Source organism: Falco cherrug, chromosome 3, assembly GCF_023634085.1.
Source record: "Falco cherrug isolate bFalChe1 chromosome 3, bFalChe1.pri, whole genome shotgun sequence".
Taxonomy (NCBI): Eukaryota; Metazoa; Chordata; class Aves; order Falconiformes; family Falconidae; genus Falco; species Falco cherrug.
The window spans coordinates 69,353,840-69,373,459 of record NC_073699.1 but is presented as its reverse complement, the minus strand read 5'-3'; the positions used below and the strand labels follow the sequence as shown (position 1 = coordinate 69,373,459).

The 19,620-nt window shown below is 38.9% G+C and overlaps 1 protein-coding gene across 1 annotated transcript in view; it reads right to left on the bottom strand.

Moving 5' to 3' along the window:
• Positions 1 to 745: 745 nt before the first annotated feature.
• The window catches only part of ZNF407 (zinc finger protein 407), a 344,031-nt gene continuing 325,156 nt past the window's right edge, over positions 746 to 19,620 (bottom strand). Inside the window, exon 9 of the mRNA XM_055703745.1 lies at positions 746 to 3,319. Coding sequence (XP_055559720.1) covers positions 1,968 to 3,319 — 1,352 coding nt within the window. The 3' untranslated portion in view covers positions 746 to 1,967. The remainder of the gene's footprint in view (positions 3,320 to 19,620) is intronic.

The following is a 19,620-nucleotide window of genomic DNA, read 5'->3' as shown; positions in this document are numbered from 1 at the left end:
TGTCAACACCCTGTACTGCAGCAGAAAGGTTAGCCATACAGGACTAAGCACAGCAAAGAATTAGCATCCAAGCTGCAAGACCACAGGGCTACAGTTAACAGGAGAAATGATCAAGAAGAAATATTTCCACTGAAAAACATTCAGTTTTTTGAACATCTGTGAGAGTCTTGCAGAGGGCCATCATTTTGTAAAGGTCACCTTTTTCCTGATAACAAACGGGACTTGATCCTGTCACTGTTTGCTGAAGACAGTATTTAAGAGTAAGTGAACAGCCTGTCACTTTTAAGAAAGATGAGCAAGTCAAACTCAGCTAATTATGAATCTCGCTGTCTAACTTGAAATTTACTTTTTTGGGGGTTTGACAAAGACACAACCTTAATTCCTGGAAAATAATAAAATTTAAAAAATAATAATAAAAGGAGATGAAAAGACAGCAGGATCTTATAGCCCCAGAATGAAGCACCTTTTCTCAGCAGCTCTATCAGAAAATACATTTTTAAGCAGTTGCTTCAGGAAGGAACTATTGTTTTACCTCACCCCAACTTTCTTACAGTTGAGAATTTTAAGATATTTAACATGATAGGAAACCCAGTTATCTCTAGAGTCAGCATGGCTTATACCCTAAACACTTACACAATTATATTAAGCATGCATGAGGCACACTTCAGAAATTAGATTCTTTTATCTTTATCTATCTAGCCAGCTAGAGAAAGGAAAAGAGAAAATGCAGACATAACAGATAGCATTTGTTTGCTCCTACTGAATGCCAGTTCTTTTTATTGCTTAATATTAAAAATCATGATGCTTCATTTTAATGCTAACATTTTATTTGAAAGACAAAAAAAAATAATCCCCAAACCTCACCAGTTTATATTTTACAATTTTTTTTAAAGAAACAAAAGCAGTTGTATCATGAAACAAATCTTTTCAACATGAACTTGCATTGAACAATTGCAGTATATCCACAAGTAAATAACTGACATTCTGGACTAAGCAAGAAATACAAGGTCACCTTTTTTTTTTTTTTCTACTTGTTAATGTCAATGTCAGAATTTTCTTTACAAACCCCCATAACATTTCAGAAGTCTCTCACAAAATGAACTGCAAAATGGTATTTATATGAAGGACTATTTATAAGAAAAGCAAAACACTGACAGTGACGATTTTTTTTTAAAATGTGTATTTCTTATGTAGGACTCTCATCTAAAATTAAGCAGAAGTTACAGGCATCAAGTTCTTCTTCCTGATCATATATAATCAAGAATTTTCTGGTGTAGCTTTTTTGAGCACTTCTTTAGGGAAAGTTCTACATGATCCTATGAAAGAGTAAGGTACTATGAAAAAATCTGAGTTTAGATGCAAAAAGATACTTATTTTGATGACATATTTTTAGCCAGGGATATTTTAAAGTAAGATTGTAGAAAGCAAAATGTCACCTGTTCTTCTTTAAAATGAAGAAGGGCATTGATTACAGTATGTAAGCTTACCTGTTCACTTTGTCATGTGGGTTTTATATTTTTTGCTTATTTATCTGTTCTCAAACTGCACATGTAAGTGGAATTATTTTACTCCTGTGATTATGTTAGACAAAAATGACAGAAGGCAGGGAATTACCCTGAGATAAAACAACATTAAAAAACCCCAACAAACCAACAAAGAAAGCAGTGAACAAAAGAATACCTTAGGGGGGCAGGGGGTGGCACTTTTTATCCTGTTTTGTACTCCAATATGCTTGTTTTATAATAATCCCAAATAATAATTCTTAGAGTTATAGTAACAAGATTGTACTATCCTGTTCAGTGAACTCCTCCTAGTAGCTTCACCTCCCGCAGGCTGTGTATTTGTTACCTGGCTAGGAGGGTGTTGTATTGAGAAGGTTTTACAGAAAATGTTCCAGGAGTACCGTGACTCCTTGGATCTGATAATTGCCAGCTTTGCCCTGCATCAAGCTTAGGAGATGAAGCTCTTCATGCTTCTTGTACTTCATTATCATCTCTCTGGTCTTGAATTATTTGTGAGCCACCCCCTGTATAAATGACCATGCGTGTTAATCGTTCTTCTGCTCTATCAGGGGATACAGGTTCTGCTTTTATAGCAGTACCAGCCTGCAAAATCTCTTGAGACCTGTCTGTCTCTATCACAGCGTGCGAGTACACACCAGGCTCATCCTGCATGTCTGGTGGCAATTCTGTGACAATGTAGTGGGTTGCACCTTCAGAGAAGTCATCATCAGAACCCTGAACCATGGCTTGAGCTAATTCTTCTGTGACAATAATCTGTGATATTTCCCCATTCGACTCCACTAAATCCATGTGCTCGCTCTGGACACTGAGCGCATGGCTACCAGCTTCCTGCATAATTATCTGAGAGCCTTCTCTAGCTACCATATGCACAGTCCCTTCCTCATTTACAATGACTTGAGTGACACCTTCTTTCATCAGCTGGTCAGCTGCAGCCGTATCACATACAGCAAACTGTAATACTCCTTGGACCATTTTCTTGAAGGCAGCCTGAGCTCTCTCCTGAGATGCAATTATAGCTGATGGGTGCATGACCCGCGTCACTACTTCCATAGGTTTGGTATCTTCCTGAGTCTCTTGAACTTCATGGAACATTTGTATTTCTTGTCCCTCTGTATCAGTGGGAATGCTGGGCATCTCTGGGTTTGGCATTTGCAAGAAATCTTTGTGACTAGACCTGCCTCTGTCATGGAGTCCAGATTTGTTTTCCACTTCACCCAGCTCTGTCACAGCACAGAGCAGGGCATCTAAGGCTGAGGAGGAGTCTGGAGGATGGACTGTAGCTTCAGACGCATCTAAAATTTCTTGCCGCATTATCTGCTGCAGTACAGTGCTACTGGAGTCAGGAACTGCGTCTATTTGAACGGCTTCCTCCATATCAGTTCCTGTTCCTTCCACCACTACCACCTGTGTTGCACCACCTGCTAACTGCTCGGTAAGTATCTGCCCTGGGACCATACTACTCACGTGCGAGCCATTTTGATTTGTAGCTATGACTTGCCCATCTTCTGTAATATGGACCACCCTGGCCATCTGACCAGCCATTGCTAGAGTATGAAGGGTCGCTGCTGCGGTTTCTTCCACAGAAGCATCAATTGCAAAGTCGCCATCGTATCCTTGAATAATAATAAGTTGCTGAACTTCTTCAGGTGACTGTGTCTGTCTCCTGCTGCCCCGAAAGGCCTTCTCTTTAACTGGAGAAACCTCTTCCAATGCTGCTGCAGTAAAAGGACTTGTAGTTTCCACGAAGGTTGCTCCTTGCCCCTTCAGTCGGCACTCATAGGACTTAGACACGATGCCTACAAGATAAAACATGGTGTTAACATGGTACCATGGCAAATATCAGTTCATTACTTTAACAAATCGTAGCTTAAATGGAAAAAAAAATTCCTTGACAATTTTTAGATTTCACTGGCAGAAAACACAGATAAAATGAGCAACCGAACAAAACCAATTTGCATGTTTTCCAAATAACATATTTACAGGTTGAAATAATTGCTGAGTTTAACAATTCTCCAGCCCATTAACAATTTAAATGTGTTTTTTAAAATATGCTTTATAAAAAAGCCCAGATAAATACAGTATACAGTTAAAAGCCATTAACACATCTTTTACAGAAGAACCTATCGTTGATATTTCAGGACTTCAGTAATGAATTTTAGGCTCGTATATTACATTACACATATCTGGGTGTGAAAAACTGTGGCTGATCTTCTTAATACCCTGCTTTTGTTGGCGAGGTAATTGCCATGCTGTCATTTTGATGCCATTGTCTTCCCCTTCATTTCCCACCTAGCATCTTCTCCAGCACACCTGACTGGCTCAGTCACTAGCCTAGTTACCTTGAGAAAACACTTGGTAGTTTTCCTGCTCTAAGAAGGATATTCTTTAAAACCTCATCCAGAGAAACCTCAATTACACTTCTTAATTATTCCTACATGAAATAAAACAAATCAACAAATTAAAATACCTGTAATCTCCACATTCCAACCGCTTGCTCTGCCACTCAGTCCGGTTTGGGGTCACTGAAGGCTTTCCTTATCAGTTCTCATCACCATCAATAAAGCTTCAGCAAAGCAAATTGTGCTTAGAGCTGCACAAAATCATGCCCACCATCCTCAAAGCATGGCCTCAGGGTTGCCTTCAGCATTTTTGGGAAGACATAACAGAGAGCACACTGTGACCAGCTTTGTGGATGTCCATAGCAGAACAGCTCTAGCACTTGCTGTCTCCCTGTGGCAGTGCCATCCTGAAGCACTTCTGCAGCTCCTCCACATGCTGGGAAGTGAGCTTTGGCCACAACTAGTGCACACAGGGAGAGGAGTGGGTCCCAGACACACTCCCAGAATGAGGTGTGGGTCTATTGCCAGATGGGTGTTGGCAAGGCTAATTAAATCCATGCTGCTGAGATTACCCACACCCGTGCTCTTTGTTCAAATTCACCTCTACAAACTGAAGTCACATCTCTGGAATAACAGGTGTAGCATCTTATTGCTAACACACATAGAAGCACCGTTGCTTGTTTGGGATAAAACAAGCAAGGAAAAAAAAAATGACTCTTACTGTCAAATTTCAGGCTAACACTTCTTCCCAAGCCACTGAGACACTTCTAGTGAACAACATGCTCTGTTGAACTCAAAAGGCCAAGAAAATTATACTAAAGCTGGTCCCAGGGGGCTCTTCCACCCAAAGTATAGAGCTGTCAGGCCCTGACCCCATTGAGAAATAAACTGGGCTTTACAAATCAGAGACTCATTTGCTTAAAGGTAAATTCACACTTAAGAGCTGTGTTATTCTGAGACTGAGCATGTGGCATCTTGCAGCCTCTAGCAACTTCAGATGCTAAAGGTGCATATCAAGTTAATATTCCAAGGTAACACCAATGCTTAAAAGACTGAGCTCTTGCTGGCATCTATCTATCTATCGATCTATCTGTTTTTCTATCACAAAGCTTCTGGTGGAGAACTGTACCGTGAAGCACAAGAAGTAATTTTGTTAAGCTGAAAGGCTGCAAGTCCCCTTCACAAGTCTAAACTGATGTAAAACAACTTTCTCCACCTTAGTTTGCAAGGCAGGTTACCTTTGGAAAAGAAAACTAACAATTTAAGCCATTAGAATGTTTCTGAGTGATGCTGCATGATAAATATGGCACATGCAACTGAAGTACATTTTGTCAGACATAAGCGAGACGGAGGCTTGCTATGGTACGACTGGTTCTTATCCCCACTTTTCCTGTGCTCTCTGTAGGCACTGACATTCACAAGACCCCCCAAAGAGCAGAAAAATAGGAAGGGGAAATCAACATAAAATGACAATTATCTTAGCTCCTCCACATTTTATAATAGAGTAGAAGTAATTAATTCTCTCAGGAATCTTGCTTTGTTGACATGATAAAAGAGGAGCCTGGCAGTGATGTGGCACGAAATCAAAATAACCCTACAAATCATGCATTTTCTACTGGATTTCAAAATCAAAATAACTCTACGATCATAATTTTCACATGCGCTCAGCAAAATCATGACATCTTTCCCCTAAGATCATGTTAATTTATGTATGGGACACAGCATCACTGCACTGAGGAGAAACTTCGGTCCGGGGAAGGGAAAGAAAAAGGAAATTCATCCTGTTTTCATCTCCTCAAATAAATGCTCTACCTATGCATCTCCGATCTTTACTGTGCGATTGAACGGGAAGTCTCCTGAGTGAAGAGCTATCCAGTGAATCCCTCGCAGCACTGATAATTATGCCATTCTGACTGCTTACTTAATCTATTTGAATCCAGAGGTGAGTTAAGCCACTTCCTGACCATTAAAGTAAACTACATGGGTAAATACTGCTGTCACTAAGGGGTGTGATGAAGCTTAACTACACCAACATCTTAACCTCAGCTCAGTGCAACCCCAGCCATTCCATCACAGTTCATAAATGCGATTGCAGGTCCATCTTTTGATTCAGCAATTTAATAACTTCGAGTGCTGTCAGTACGGCTTTGAAAAATGGCTCCTATAAAATGTAACAGCCTCAATCAGATTGTAAAAGATTCACCCACTGAAGATTCTTCCATTTCAACTATAATGAATTAATGTTGAGCTGTGTAGAAGTTCAAGTGTCATTTAAACTAATGTGAATCTACTGTAACTTTAAATTTTAACTGGACTATGACCAAGAATTTACTGGGAACATCAGCTTCAATTTTAGTGATTTTTCATGGTAAATATGAATTGCAGATTTTACTGTTTTTCTTTTGTTTTAGCAGCGAAAAGACAAATAGGGAAGATATTTAGAAAGCAACATATTTTGAGCCTTAGTTGCTATTTCAGCTTTGGAACAGTGCATTTCTATAATAGCGCACTGCTATCCAACACAGCATTTGTAGGAATTTTTGTGTATTTAAGGGACATGTCACATTATTGGACTGTATGTAGCAGCAAATCATGTCGTCCTACTAAATCCAGCCTGCCTTTCGCCCCCCTCTTAAAAACGGGTAAAGAGAAGGGGTAGGTGTTGGCTGACACGGCAAACATAAGCTGCAATACAAGCCCACATTAATATTAGGAAAAGTGGACTTGTTGCTGATTGCATGTCATTGCAAATTAAAAAGATACACAAATAGGCATTAAAATGACAAAATATAATGATACAAGAGCTCATATTCAGACAATTTGTAAAAAGGTGTTTCATATCTAGGGGTGCAATGATCACAGAATTGGTTTCTTTCCAAGAAGTCTGTCATTTCAGCAGAGCCATTATTTATCAGTTGGAGTCCTGAGCGACTGTTAGTTTTTTATTTGAAAATGTCAGGATTTTTTAGACACTAAATACATATTCGCACGTTATTTTAATTCTTAGAGACCACAAACTCCCGAAATAGGGCTAAAAGAAATGCTTTGATGTTTAATGTGCTTCTGGCAAACTACAAATAGGGCTTAGTACCTTTTCCTCCTCTCTTTTACTCAATACCTGACTTTCTTTTGTGTGTCTGTTTTATTCCTTTGTTACTGTCATCATTTGTTCCCCACAGAATAAATACCTTATTCTTTTGTTAAGCTTACATTTAATTAAAATGTACAGGATTTGTGCAGTAAACTCGAATGAAACAAATAAAACAAGGGCCCCCTCTCTTGAAGGCATACGTTGTGAATGAAAAATGTCATTACAGACTAAAAAATTTTGCAGTAAACAGGGCCTACAGAGAGAAGTTTCCCCCGTAATGACATCCATAAAATACACAAATGGCACTTTTAGTACCATCCTGAATATGGCATTTTCTGTGCTCTACACACAATCTAAATGGTTTGATCATAGAGCATAATACTCCATTGGGTTTATAGAACAATCAATGTTCCATAAAATGATGTATTTATCCAATAGTAGGCTCAGCAGTTACTGGTGTATGACATTGTAGGACACTGGCTTTGTACTGTTCAGCAGCACACATGCTGGCTGTAAAACTTATCTAACACTACTTCAACAACTTCATCTCATCTGTGTCAAGTAATTTGTTGAAGCCTCAGCTTGGTTTAAAAAAACTTGTAATAAAAATTCATAGAATTTTCAGGAGAATGAAAGCTGATGACAATAGAAAGGTCACATTGTGGCGCTACTCGCGGGGTCGGGGGTCAGCCACAGTTCTAAAACAGAAAGTAGATTTCATGCATCGTGTAGCAGATAAAGATGGCATTAAGGAGACTTGTCTCAGAAAGAAATGCGTAATGCGTTAGGAAAGTCTGGGCTAATATTATATGTAAAGTACCACTTTGCTCTCCGCCAGCAGCCTCTTTAGAATTCTAACCCTTCCCCAAAAGTTGCAGCAAGCGGTTGTGCGTGGTGGAGGCTAGGCTGAGGACATCCTTCACAAGGAGCACCTTTAGGACAAAGCAGTATGTCATAAATGAAATAATCTATTACAACGACGGAAATGATCTGCATTTACACAGCAAGCTTAAACCAGCTATTTTTCCTTTTCTGCAAAAGTTCTAGGAGGCCTGATTTACAGCACCCTATTCAGCAACACTTAATTTTTCATACTTCTGTGATTAGGTGTGTTATTTATTGACACATACGGATATTTGGTATCTACTGAAATGCAATGAATATTAAGTAATGTGAATGCAAAGAAACATCTTTTCCTTTAATTAAATACAACATCTGAGGAGTTTAAAAGATATAGAAAATTCAACTTATATTGGGGCATCACTTCAATGAGCAACTGCTTTTCTTTTATTTTAAAAGTTATTGCTTACTTGGCAGTACAAGATTTTTAATGGTACGGTAAGTTCACCATTCAAATTCATAAAGAAATAATCTAAGCCTTGATCAAGCTCCAAGTTTCTGCTCTTTTTTTCTTTACACCCTCCCCCCCCCCCCCCTTCTTTAAAATTATTTTTTTAATGGTCTCTAATTAATAAAGTGCAGTCTAAGAACTGTGGCACAATGTCATGACTGTGAGATCGCCTTGATTTTTGGAGGCCATAATAATAAGACATTTTTCAGATCTCTGTTCCTTAACCTTAGTGAAAACTATTCTTTCTCATTTGTAAGGTTTTTATGTGCAAGCAATGCATGGAAGAACATTTTCTAAACCAGCTAGTTAAGCTACTTTTAGTAGAGGCTGTGAAGGCTCATTCACGCCTTCTGCTGAAGGAAAGAAAATAGGATGGGTCAAACCAGGAAGTGAAATAGATCAGCAAGCCAAAATGGTTCTGTCAGAACTATTATGTCCACAAAGGCAGCAAATATTTGTAAAGCAGTACAAATAAGTACATTTATAGGGGACTTAACCAGTTCCCTAAGAAACATTAAAAAAAAAATAAAAATCCACCATTGACACAAAGTATGTAAATCTCAAGAGATACCAATGCATCAGTGGTTTTTTCCTTTCAGTATATTATTACCATAAAAAGAAAATTAAACAACAAAACCAATTCCCAAATAATGTTCGTAGCTCATTTTATAGTTAAAAATCCAGTAATGTCATGTTTCAATGCTGAAACTCAAAACATCTTTGGCTTCCAGCTTTGTCCTTAACCACTCAATCATGTTTAGAAACTTCAAGGTCTTCTAAGAACTGCTTGAATCAAGGATGAAGTTTAACCTTTCAGGTGTCTTAAACAAAGCAGCAGATGTCCTTTTAGCTTCCTTAAAATGTAAAAGGCAATATTTTTGTAATTTTTTTTTTCTTTTGAAAAGCAGACAAAATTTCCTGCTTGTTATTTTTACCTCCCACACCTTAGAGGACTATGACAACAGCAACAAAAAGAAACAAAAGAAAAAACAACCACCAGAATAAATAGCTAAGCCATTCAGTTAGGGTGTTTAGGCAGTTTGTTTTGTTTGGTTTAGTTTCCCTCCAGTGTCCAATTAACCTCTGGGAAAAGGCCTTCTCTGTGAAAAATTTCAGTTTCTCTTTTCCTGCACTCAAGGTCAAAAGTGAACACTATAGAGCCCCGTGTTACAGAAGGTATGCAAATAAAAAATATAGATACCGAAACTCCCAGTGATCATGGCGAACATGTACAGTGTTAATGTGCAGATCTTGCAACTGCCTAACCTGCACAGTAATCGATTTTCTTGAAGGCTGCTTCTCCTCTTTACCTGCTTGCCACCATGCAGGCTTGTCTTCTCAACTCCTACATGTGAGCAAAAACCTCACTGTGGCATATGCAGCAACTACCTGTTTGGGCAAGCAGCATTAGGAATGGATTTGTGGAATATTTCAGCTGGCTCTTCCAGTGCAGCTGGAGATGAGGATAGCCAGCCTGGACATTTCTCGGCAGTCCAGCTCCAAAGGCTACTCTAGCCCCCAGTTTGGGAACAACTGACATTGATGCTACATGGATGCACTTTTTCTGTTTAATACCCGTAGTGGAACTGGAAAGTGCATTTTTAGCACTTCTAAATCAGAATCCCCATTTCAAGAGGTACCTGTTGTGCTTGGTCAAACTGGAGACTTCTGCTTTCTAGGCAGACAGAACAAATAAGACAATGCAAAAAATAATGTGAACCCTAATATGAGAAAATCAGGGACACCCCCACTCTCCCCCCACCCCCCAAGCTCTGCTCATAAGGAAAATGATCTGGATTTCTGAGAAAGGTCTAGTCCCTGACAGAAACTTTTTTCTCAAAAAAAGCAAAAAAACCTTTTTGTCATTACTATCTCAGCAAGAGTTTTTGTTTTTCAAGAATATATACATTTAGATCCTGGTCTTATAAACATTTATTTATCAAGAGTACCGCTTACTGCCATAGTTAGCCGCAATAGTCTCAAAGGGACTAAACATGGTAGCTTGCATTATGCATTGTGTTTGCATAATCAGGCCCTTGGGATTAACAATTCTGAAAGTAGCTAGCCTTCCCTAACATTTGATGTACATATATGCACTAAAGAGAACAGACACTTGTAAGGGATACCTAAAATAAAACATCAAGTTATTAAATGATCAAGCAGCAATTATATTCTTCTGCGTTCCTATCGAATATGAGTATTGTGATTTCCTGTATTTATTTATTCTGATTTATGCACCCAGCCAGTAAAAAGGAGCACCTGTTCTTTGCTTGAGGGCAAGTCTCAACCCATTTGAAAAGCACAGCAGTTTTTAGGGGGAGTGCTTAGGAATAAGTAGAAATGATAAGTTTCCCTAGTTCTTTTTGTTAGTTAAGACAGCAGAAGCTACCATTTCCAATGTGATAGTCATATCTGTATTTCATTTATAAATTCACTATGTTACAGTGTATATTCATATCTTTCCAGAGTAAATTATGGGAAATAACCATTTGTCTTCATTGTAGACACTTTTGTATGTATAGTAGAAAACAAACCTCTATTCAATAACTGCACAGAGGCACCATTAAAATCAAATTTACAGTAAACAGAACCTGCAGCTGGGGTAAAACACTAACTGTTAGTATTTTAATTATCAGTGAAGCTTTCGGAGGTCTAACATCTGCTCATAGCCAAATGACAGCAGCTGCTTGTGTACACTTAAAACAATGTTAATTTCTTCTATAAATATTAAAATGAATTGCATGTTGTGTGTTCATTGTGGCTATATGCCTATTAAGCTGTTTAAGTATATAGGGTATTTTGAACTTCTTTCTTGTGGCAAATTCATAAAGGGCTGACCTCTTCAAAAGAATGAGAGGCAAAGACAGCAAAAATTCTTGAGTCTGTAAATTGAAAATGTTTAGAGACAGTACTAGAGGTCACCCTCTGCCAAGATGTTGCTAGAGAATGCTAACAAAACATCAGCGGTAAGTTCTGATCATTGTGCACTATAGTAACTTCAAGGACAGGACTTCTCAGCCTGTGAGGTGTCAGGAGTCTATGGGATGGGTTATATCAAAAGCTAATGCATATCTAATAAGTAAAGCAATTAATGCACTATCTTATCAGAACAAAACATTTTCTGTTTCACTATTGAAAGCATTGGAGAAGATGAGTGTACTGTCTTTTATGGACTTCATCAAAATCATACCAAAATGAGCCCTGATTCATATGATTAGAAATAATAAACCGTCAGGAAGAAGGAGCTGTGCTGGGCCAATATAACATCAGTTAATTTTGTTCATAATTTGTTCATAAGCTTCATAACTTAATTTTGCAGTTTTTTATCTGGACACTGACATACAGTTGATTTTTTCCTTTTTGTCTCTCACCTGCTGGGGAATATAGGAAAGAAAACTGGAGGAGTGACATACATCTAGTCAAACAGTAGAGAGGCTGGTACAGTGAGAGAAAGAGATTTACAACCAGTTTCAGAAGAAAACAAGGGAAGGGAGTTTTATGGTTTTAACTTGTCCAGGTTTTCAGTGGAGAAAGACCCGCTTCTTTGCTTTTATAGCATCAAATGTAACACCAGTGGCTAATAATATTTATATATTTTTGCAATAGGTCTACAGCCAGAAAGGAGCACTATGACCAGCTAGCCTGAAAGCTGCAGGTCACGCCAACCTGTGTTTTGAAAAAACAATCAATTAGATGCTTCAGCCTTACATGTGTAACCACAACATAGGATCAACCCCCAGTACAGCTGCCCCCAAACTAGTACATGGCATAAGATGAAGGTGAACTAATTATGAAGGCAGTTCCCAAGCTTCTGACATCAGATTTCCCACCCTAAAAGTCAGTCTCAGCGCAAGGGATCCAACGGCTTGTGAGGATGAGGGAACAGGGCTGGTCACAGGTGGTTCAGTTACAATGCAGACCTTTCCCCTGCTGGCCCCTCACTCCTCCCGAGGCGCTGGCAGCATCAAGGCTTATCATGCCCAAAGTGACAGCTGTCAGAAAAGACGTTGATTTTTCAGCTCAGTGTCACAGGCTTAGCAGTAATGCTAGGGTTACTTGGGAAGCGTGAAGCAGGGGTACATACTGGTTCTGAGAGGTGGGATGGGAAGCAGAGGCTAGAGAGATGGGTAACTTTTATACCGATTCAAAGGGTCGAGTTTGCCACAAAGTCTTCTTTTCATAATTCACCTCTGGTGAATGATGGAAGCAGCATGTTTCCAGCATATCTTCAAAGGAAGAGCTGCTCATAAAATTGACCCTTCTCCTGACAGAAATATATTTTCAGTCCTACTGATAGAGTAGTACTTAAATTAGCTGTCTTCCACTTCCAGTGTTAGAAGGCACTAGGCTGTACGCAGATAAAACAAGACAGAAGACACTAAAGGTGGTGCTTTCTGAGCCATCACTGAGCACTACCAATGCAGGAATTGCTAAGATGGTGTGTGTGCCAGGGCTGCATGGGAGCTGCAAAGTAAACTGTGGCACTGCAGCTCTGCCTAAGTGCTCAGAAGCTCCTTACTCGAGTTCCTTCCGCTCGGCTGCCAAGCTGTGCTTTCAAGATCTGAGTAATTTTCATACTACTCTGTCAACAAAACTGCTTAAATTGTTGGATAGCTAGAGGTAGAAACCAACAGCTTTTAGAAGGCATATGGAGTTAATACTAAGTCGGGAGGAAGTGTTCACATCACTACAAAGAAAAACAGGATGTAACACAAGTAAATACAAAAATAACAACGCAAGATTCAAGTTGTGCTACTGCATACTAGCACTTGTGGAGAAAGTAAATATGCAAAAATGACACTCAATGAGAGAGAAGTCCCTTGAGAACTGTAATACTTAATAAATCTAAAGAATGACAGTGTTCATCAAATTACATGTGAGTTTATGAAAATGTAAAACAGGAGGAGAAAACAGGCCAAAGCAATTTTTAATTGCACATTCAAAGGCCTGTCTGCTGCACATTGTTCTGGTACAGATACAACTGAACTATGTCTTGACCTCTCTAAGGGAGAGATCTTGACTAAGGAATATTCAGAACAGTGAAACAAGAACTATTAGAAGGCTGACTTGCACGGAAGTATTGAAGGTTTAAGTGCACACTTTCTGGCTACATATCATGCAAATGCTGCAGAGGGAGAAAAATTATTTTCCTTTTTGGATCAGCATAATCTGATTTTGATGGAACACTAGAATATTCACACCATACTGTGGGAAGAGGTTTGGACATGGTGAGTAACGGAAAGCCAATTCAGCTACCTCATCCACTTCCAGGTGCCAGGGTGACAAAGCTCACAGATGGAATAAATTGACTGCACAGTAGTTAGAATATGATTTAACCTGAGTCGTCACCATTTGTACTGCAAATTCATACTATTCTGGAACAGTTCAGTGAAACACAGCATGTGATTCTGTAGTCACTAGTTAGTTAATTTTTGTAAACAACTTCATTCTGAACTAAAGCTCACCCAAGACCGTGGCACCTTAAGTCTTCAAAAGCCAAAGAATTTGCAATGACTGTCAGTCATATGAAGCATGAATCCTATTCAAATATGGACTAGTAAACAATCCCTGCCACCCTGTCAGGTCAGTTCATTAGCTCTTCTTATTTTTTTCCTTCCTGAGGACCAATTCAGACTAGGGAAAAAGGGAATATTTTAAAACTTAGTGATCATATTTTTCTAATATATTTTAAATGCCACTTAGCTCTTACTTCTGATAGCACTTGTTCAAAGATTTGTTACATATATCTGTCTACAACTGAAGCCAAATAATGCTTAAAACAATGTTAACTAAATGATGCCAAGTGGTTTAAAGACACCACGATTGCTAGTACACTTGTCTGTACCATGATGCACAGTGCAGTGAATGCACTTACCCTGCTTGTTACATAGCACCTGCTACAGCATCGTTACTGGTAACATAAGTAGATCCCAAGCACTTTTACTATTGCTGGAACTTAGTTCACATTTTTCAGTGCAGTAGACAAAATTTCAGAGGAAGTTATGATCATTTTTGTGAAAGTGGTAAAGCTTGTGATATGTGACAAGACAGAGACCAGATAACACCTCCACCAAAAAAACCCCAACAACCACAGAGGCCTGAAGCGAGATACCAGGAAGATCTGACTTTCAAAACCACTGAGAAACTAACAGCTCCTGCTGACACTTATGTTAAAGGGTTCTTATTTCAGCCACCATTTTTTTTAATACTTCTTACTCTTTTTCCAGCTACCATAGTTTAGTGAACTAACAGTTTTGTAACTTCTGGCACATAACACACAAAACGTGCAGGACGACTTGTTGTGGTCTGTCATTTTGAAGATGTGCAGATTAAAGAGCTTCTGAGCAGCCCATGGCATCACAGGTTGAAACTGCTGCTATGAGTCCCAGGCAGGACTGACTTAAAGATTTCATAGCTATATCTTTTGGCGTGTGTTTCAGGGCTTCAAAACCCATTGAGGTTCACCATTTCTTTCAATGTGTCTCCAAGTACTGTTAAAACATAATTCAGGTGCTTCTACTGAAATAAAAAGACTCTAAAGCTATCTGAATGATTTAATTTTCTTTGTAAGAAGAAAATACATATATGAAAGTGTACACAGACAGAACAAAAATTGTATCAGTGTCTAAAAAGAACAAATTAAAATAAGTCCAAAATTCATGTATTTCTTCTTCCATGTTATTTTATAGGGTCACTTTTACAATAGAGCAGATTTTATGCAGGGTTTTTAGGTTTGCATGCTTAAAGCTGAATTCCTCTATGCAGAATTAGGAAGCAAAATAAAATCGGCCTGCTTTCCGCTAGTGCTAGGCACAAGCACATGCAAATGCAAACTGAACAGAACGCATTTAAAAGCTAATAGTATTTATCTAACCACGTGCTTCTAAAACTGTATCTCCTGAATTACTCATCATTAGTAATATATTTATCACTAAATAACACTATAACATGAAAAAGCATTATCCTAACTTTTCAGGCAGAGCAGTGAAAAACAACAAAAAGTGTGTTGCTAGGGTCACACAAGAATTCCCAGGTGTACCGAGTCCCAGCTTTATGTCTTAATCACAGCATTATCATTTCTTAGAAGAGCCTATTGTCAACTCCGAGAGTTGAGGTACTCCATTTACTCACAGTGAAGCACTAGTCACATCATTGCAATTTTCCTGATAATGCCCTGTCAATGAATCAACCCCATGTTCATGAGCAGAGAGGAGTTCAGTGTCCATGTATCCTATAATGAGGAATGCTGGGCTGCAATCTCTGCTGAGATTGTCATAGGTGTCCACTGATACCATCTGCAATTACAGAATTTTATGAGATGGAAACTGGTTCATTATGAAAAAGACTCATCTACCAGCTCATTTCACAGATGTCAGATGGTAGACTTCCTGATCATCACAGTTCTTGCAAGTACATAGGAAGGGGCCTGTAGTTAGACTTCTGGGAATGAAGCATATAGGTAATGCTAGGCATAGGCTTAAATGCTCTTCTAAGTTAGCCCCCCAGTTAGCCCCAGTCAATGACATTCAAACCAGAAACTTAGACCTTTTAATTTCTGCTTGACAAGGGCCAAACCAGCACTGCTTTTTCCCAGAGGAAGGCAGTCACAAAGTTAGCTAAACATCACTTTTGCTCCCAGCCAAATATACATATTTCTCGGACTGATTTCAGCCTGACTCTAACTAAGCAAAATGACTGTATGAACATATTTCAAAGTACCAGCTGAATTCCATTTTGAATTGTCACCTATCTAAATAAATGAATAAAGCCATTCCTTTTAAAAGGCTAAAGTACATGATGTATAACTATACATTTTTGTAGGTTTTAAAATAAGTTTTATCAAAAACTTACTTGTTAATTTTAAGAAGAATGTGCATTGAGGAAAATGTTGTTGATAAACCCTTCTTCTCACAAAGTAATCCCTCTCATATATTCATGCTTTTGCACTCTCAGACAATGATATATATACCTTCAAATCTGGTAACTATCAGCTTAAAAAACCATCTTAATTTCAGACAATTCAGTATATTTAAGGACACAGAAATTAAAACCATGCTATAGGCACTGAAAGAAGTACAGATTTCTTCTGCAACCATCAAGAAATGAAGCACCGTTTGCTATAATGTATCCTCCTCCATCCCTTCCCAAATGACCCTGTTTCTGTTGGAGGTGAACTTTGCTGAGTTTATTCATTCCCTTTTTAACAAGAGACCACAGAAAAACCCAAGCTAACTGAGTGTTTAGCAAGAGGACTTAAAGCGCTAAATGCAGGCCACGGTGCCACTCCAAGCTCTGGGTGAACTTTGATACTCTGCAGACCAAATGGAAGGTGCTGACGACAACCTCTATCGTCCTAAATATTAGGAAACCTGCTTATCTGAGAGACTTCCTTTCTCCTCGTGCAACTGCCTCAAGTGGCAGTGACAGACACGCTCAAACCACGGTCTCTGGCCTTTCATATGTTCCTTTCACAGGCCAGTTTCCATAACAAAGATATACTCCCTCTTGGTCAATTTATCACAACCTCCCCAAACACTTCCCCTCCCACACACGCACTTGGTATCCCCTCTGCCTTGTCATGAAAAAAACAGAACAAAAGCCCACCGACCATACAAAAATTATATTGTAGATTTGTAGATTAATGGGCTGATTCTGGCATCTCAATTCAAATGGATTTACAACCACTGCGTTTAGCCCTGTGTGATTTCAAATAGAATTACTTCTGATGAATTTGAATGCAAATTCACAAAGCATTAAAACAAACCATGTTTAAACTCGTTGGTTCATCAGATGCAAATATCGTGCATTAAGCAGGGAATACCCATTCATGAAAATAATGAAAACTGACACCAATATAATAAAATCATTACAGGTTTATGGATTCTGGGACTTAAACAAGCCATACCCTGGCTTCTCCTAACTGATTAAATGCTGCTTTGCCATTTATGTTTGATCTGCAATTCAAAAACAAATTAGTTTAGTCTTTGAGCCCAGAACCTTGGAAAATTGCTAGGAGGTTCTACCTCGGATGTATCTGGGGAGAAGAGCCGGGTAAGGAGAGGAAACCGTGGGGGCAGGGAAACTAGCAGTGCAATTGAGAACAGACAGCACGGGAGAGGAAGCAGTCAGATAAATCGAGGCTTACAGACTCTACCGGCAAGCATTCATAACACCACTGCGTGAATAGCATTGTGCAGAACAAAAGGCAATGATGATAAAATTGGGCACTTTTGTTTTATAAAGCTGGCACAGATGGGTCTGTCACACCATGTGCTTCATTTTTATGAAACGTCAACCACCTTCACTTTGCATTATGTTTGTAGACAAGGGGTTTAAGTGCAGCAGGGCAATGGATTGCCAATTATTTCTGGGATTGTCCCATGGCAAGCAAGCCTAAATGAATGCAGCCATGTTCCAGCTGATAAAGTAGATCTCTGAAGTTGCATCTAAACAGTATAAATAGTGTGGGTCTTGCATTAATCCTCCTTGTCTAATTATCATGAAGAAGTTTTCATTTTCAGTTAGATGGCAACAGCCTAGCTCAAAAGTTTTCAGTAAAATCTTTGCATTTAGATATTAAATTCTTCTCATAATGATGAGATTTAAAACAGCAAAACATTTCTCACTGATGCATGTAATGCTGATAATGCACTATTTTGCGATACAACCTATGCAGTTCTTCGCTGCAACGTGATCTGCTCCAATTTGTGTACAAATAGTGCTTGCAATAAAAGGAAATGTAACACCAAGTTTTACTTAAATAAGAGCTCCAAAAGAGGTTGGGAGATAATGTAGCTAACACACAACAAAAAAATTAAGGGCAATTGTAAAAAGCTCTTTCTCAACATAATTTTGTTTCTCTTTTTCTTTTCTTTCTTCTTCTTTTTTTTTTTTTAATCCATTCACATCAATATTTTAAACCAAAATATTTAGAGATTTCTATGTTATGATGGTTTGATGGCAATTTGGTTAGCAGAGTTCAGGTACCATCTAAATGCACGGCAAACACCAGAAAGCCCAACTTTGAAAGTAACCCTCTCCATAACTTTAACCAGTTGTTCCAGGAAAGCTCCTATTTCGATCTTAGGACAGAGATGTATGAGTGAAAAGATCTAACTAGCTGTGAAGTCCTTAAGATCTCCATTTTCAAATGTGAATGCCTTGAATTCGACACTCAAATCTTTATTTAAAAGATCATTAGTCATTTCTGTGAGGCAGCATGCAACACCACACTGACAATGCAGCTGACACTGGGCCACAGGGGATTTGAGAAGCCGGGCTGTTCTAGCATTGCAGCAATCCAGTACCCACTGTCTCCACCAGCTTTTATAAATCCTGGCCAGCAGGTCAAGGACCACTATTCCTATGACAGCCTTGCGATTTGTCTCTATGGCTTCATTACGTCCAGTGCACGGCACGTGGGACATACTGGTCAGAGGTTAAGAGTAAAATCATGGCCCCGTTCAGGACATGGACAAAATTCCCACTGATTCACAATGTGATTAATACAATTTCGGATTAAAAAAAAAAAAAGAATCTGGATTCTGCTCATATCTTCATAATTTAATGCCAGTGCTCTGCGATCCATCCTGGCTTCCAACTGGCCTTAAGATGCTGGTTAAGAGCTACCTAGTCCTGAATCACCTGGGATAGTCACTATGCTAGACTCTGTGGCTCTTCCCACACCCTTTGTCATGAGTGCAGTCAACAGAAGTACTTGGGATGGACTCATTTTAAAAACAGAGAGAAAAGCCTGTCACATTTTCTTATCAGTTCTGAAACAGGTCCTAAAACTAGACTAAATTCTGATTACGGATATTTTCTGTGAACGATGAGGCAGGTGAGGACTTGTTTTTTTCTCATGACCTACTGGCTAAGTTCTTGAGTGCTGCTGAGAAGCTGCTGTAGCATTAATTAAAATTTGTACTGGTTGGACTGATATATAATGAAAACTGGGCTTTAAGAGTTGCTGAATACAGATCAAACTCGACTTCTCAGTGCTACCTGCATCTTCTGGGTTTTTTCACTACATGCATGTGGGAGGAACACAATACTCAAGCATAAAGAACTACCTTAATCTGCATTAGAATGAGATGTATGGGTAGGTAGTAAGTGCCAATCTGAGCACTCCGATGTGGAATTAGGACTTTGCATATAGGCACTTAGTTTATAAAGTGGATCTCAGAGGATATAGGGTTGCCCACTTAGCTTGGAAAACCCTGCTCCAGTCTTAAAAGCTACTTGTCACTGCAGAGCAATTTTGAAGCAAAGTGGTATGTTTGGTAGCCTCATTTGCATGACAATACCCAGAATGCT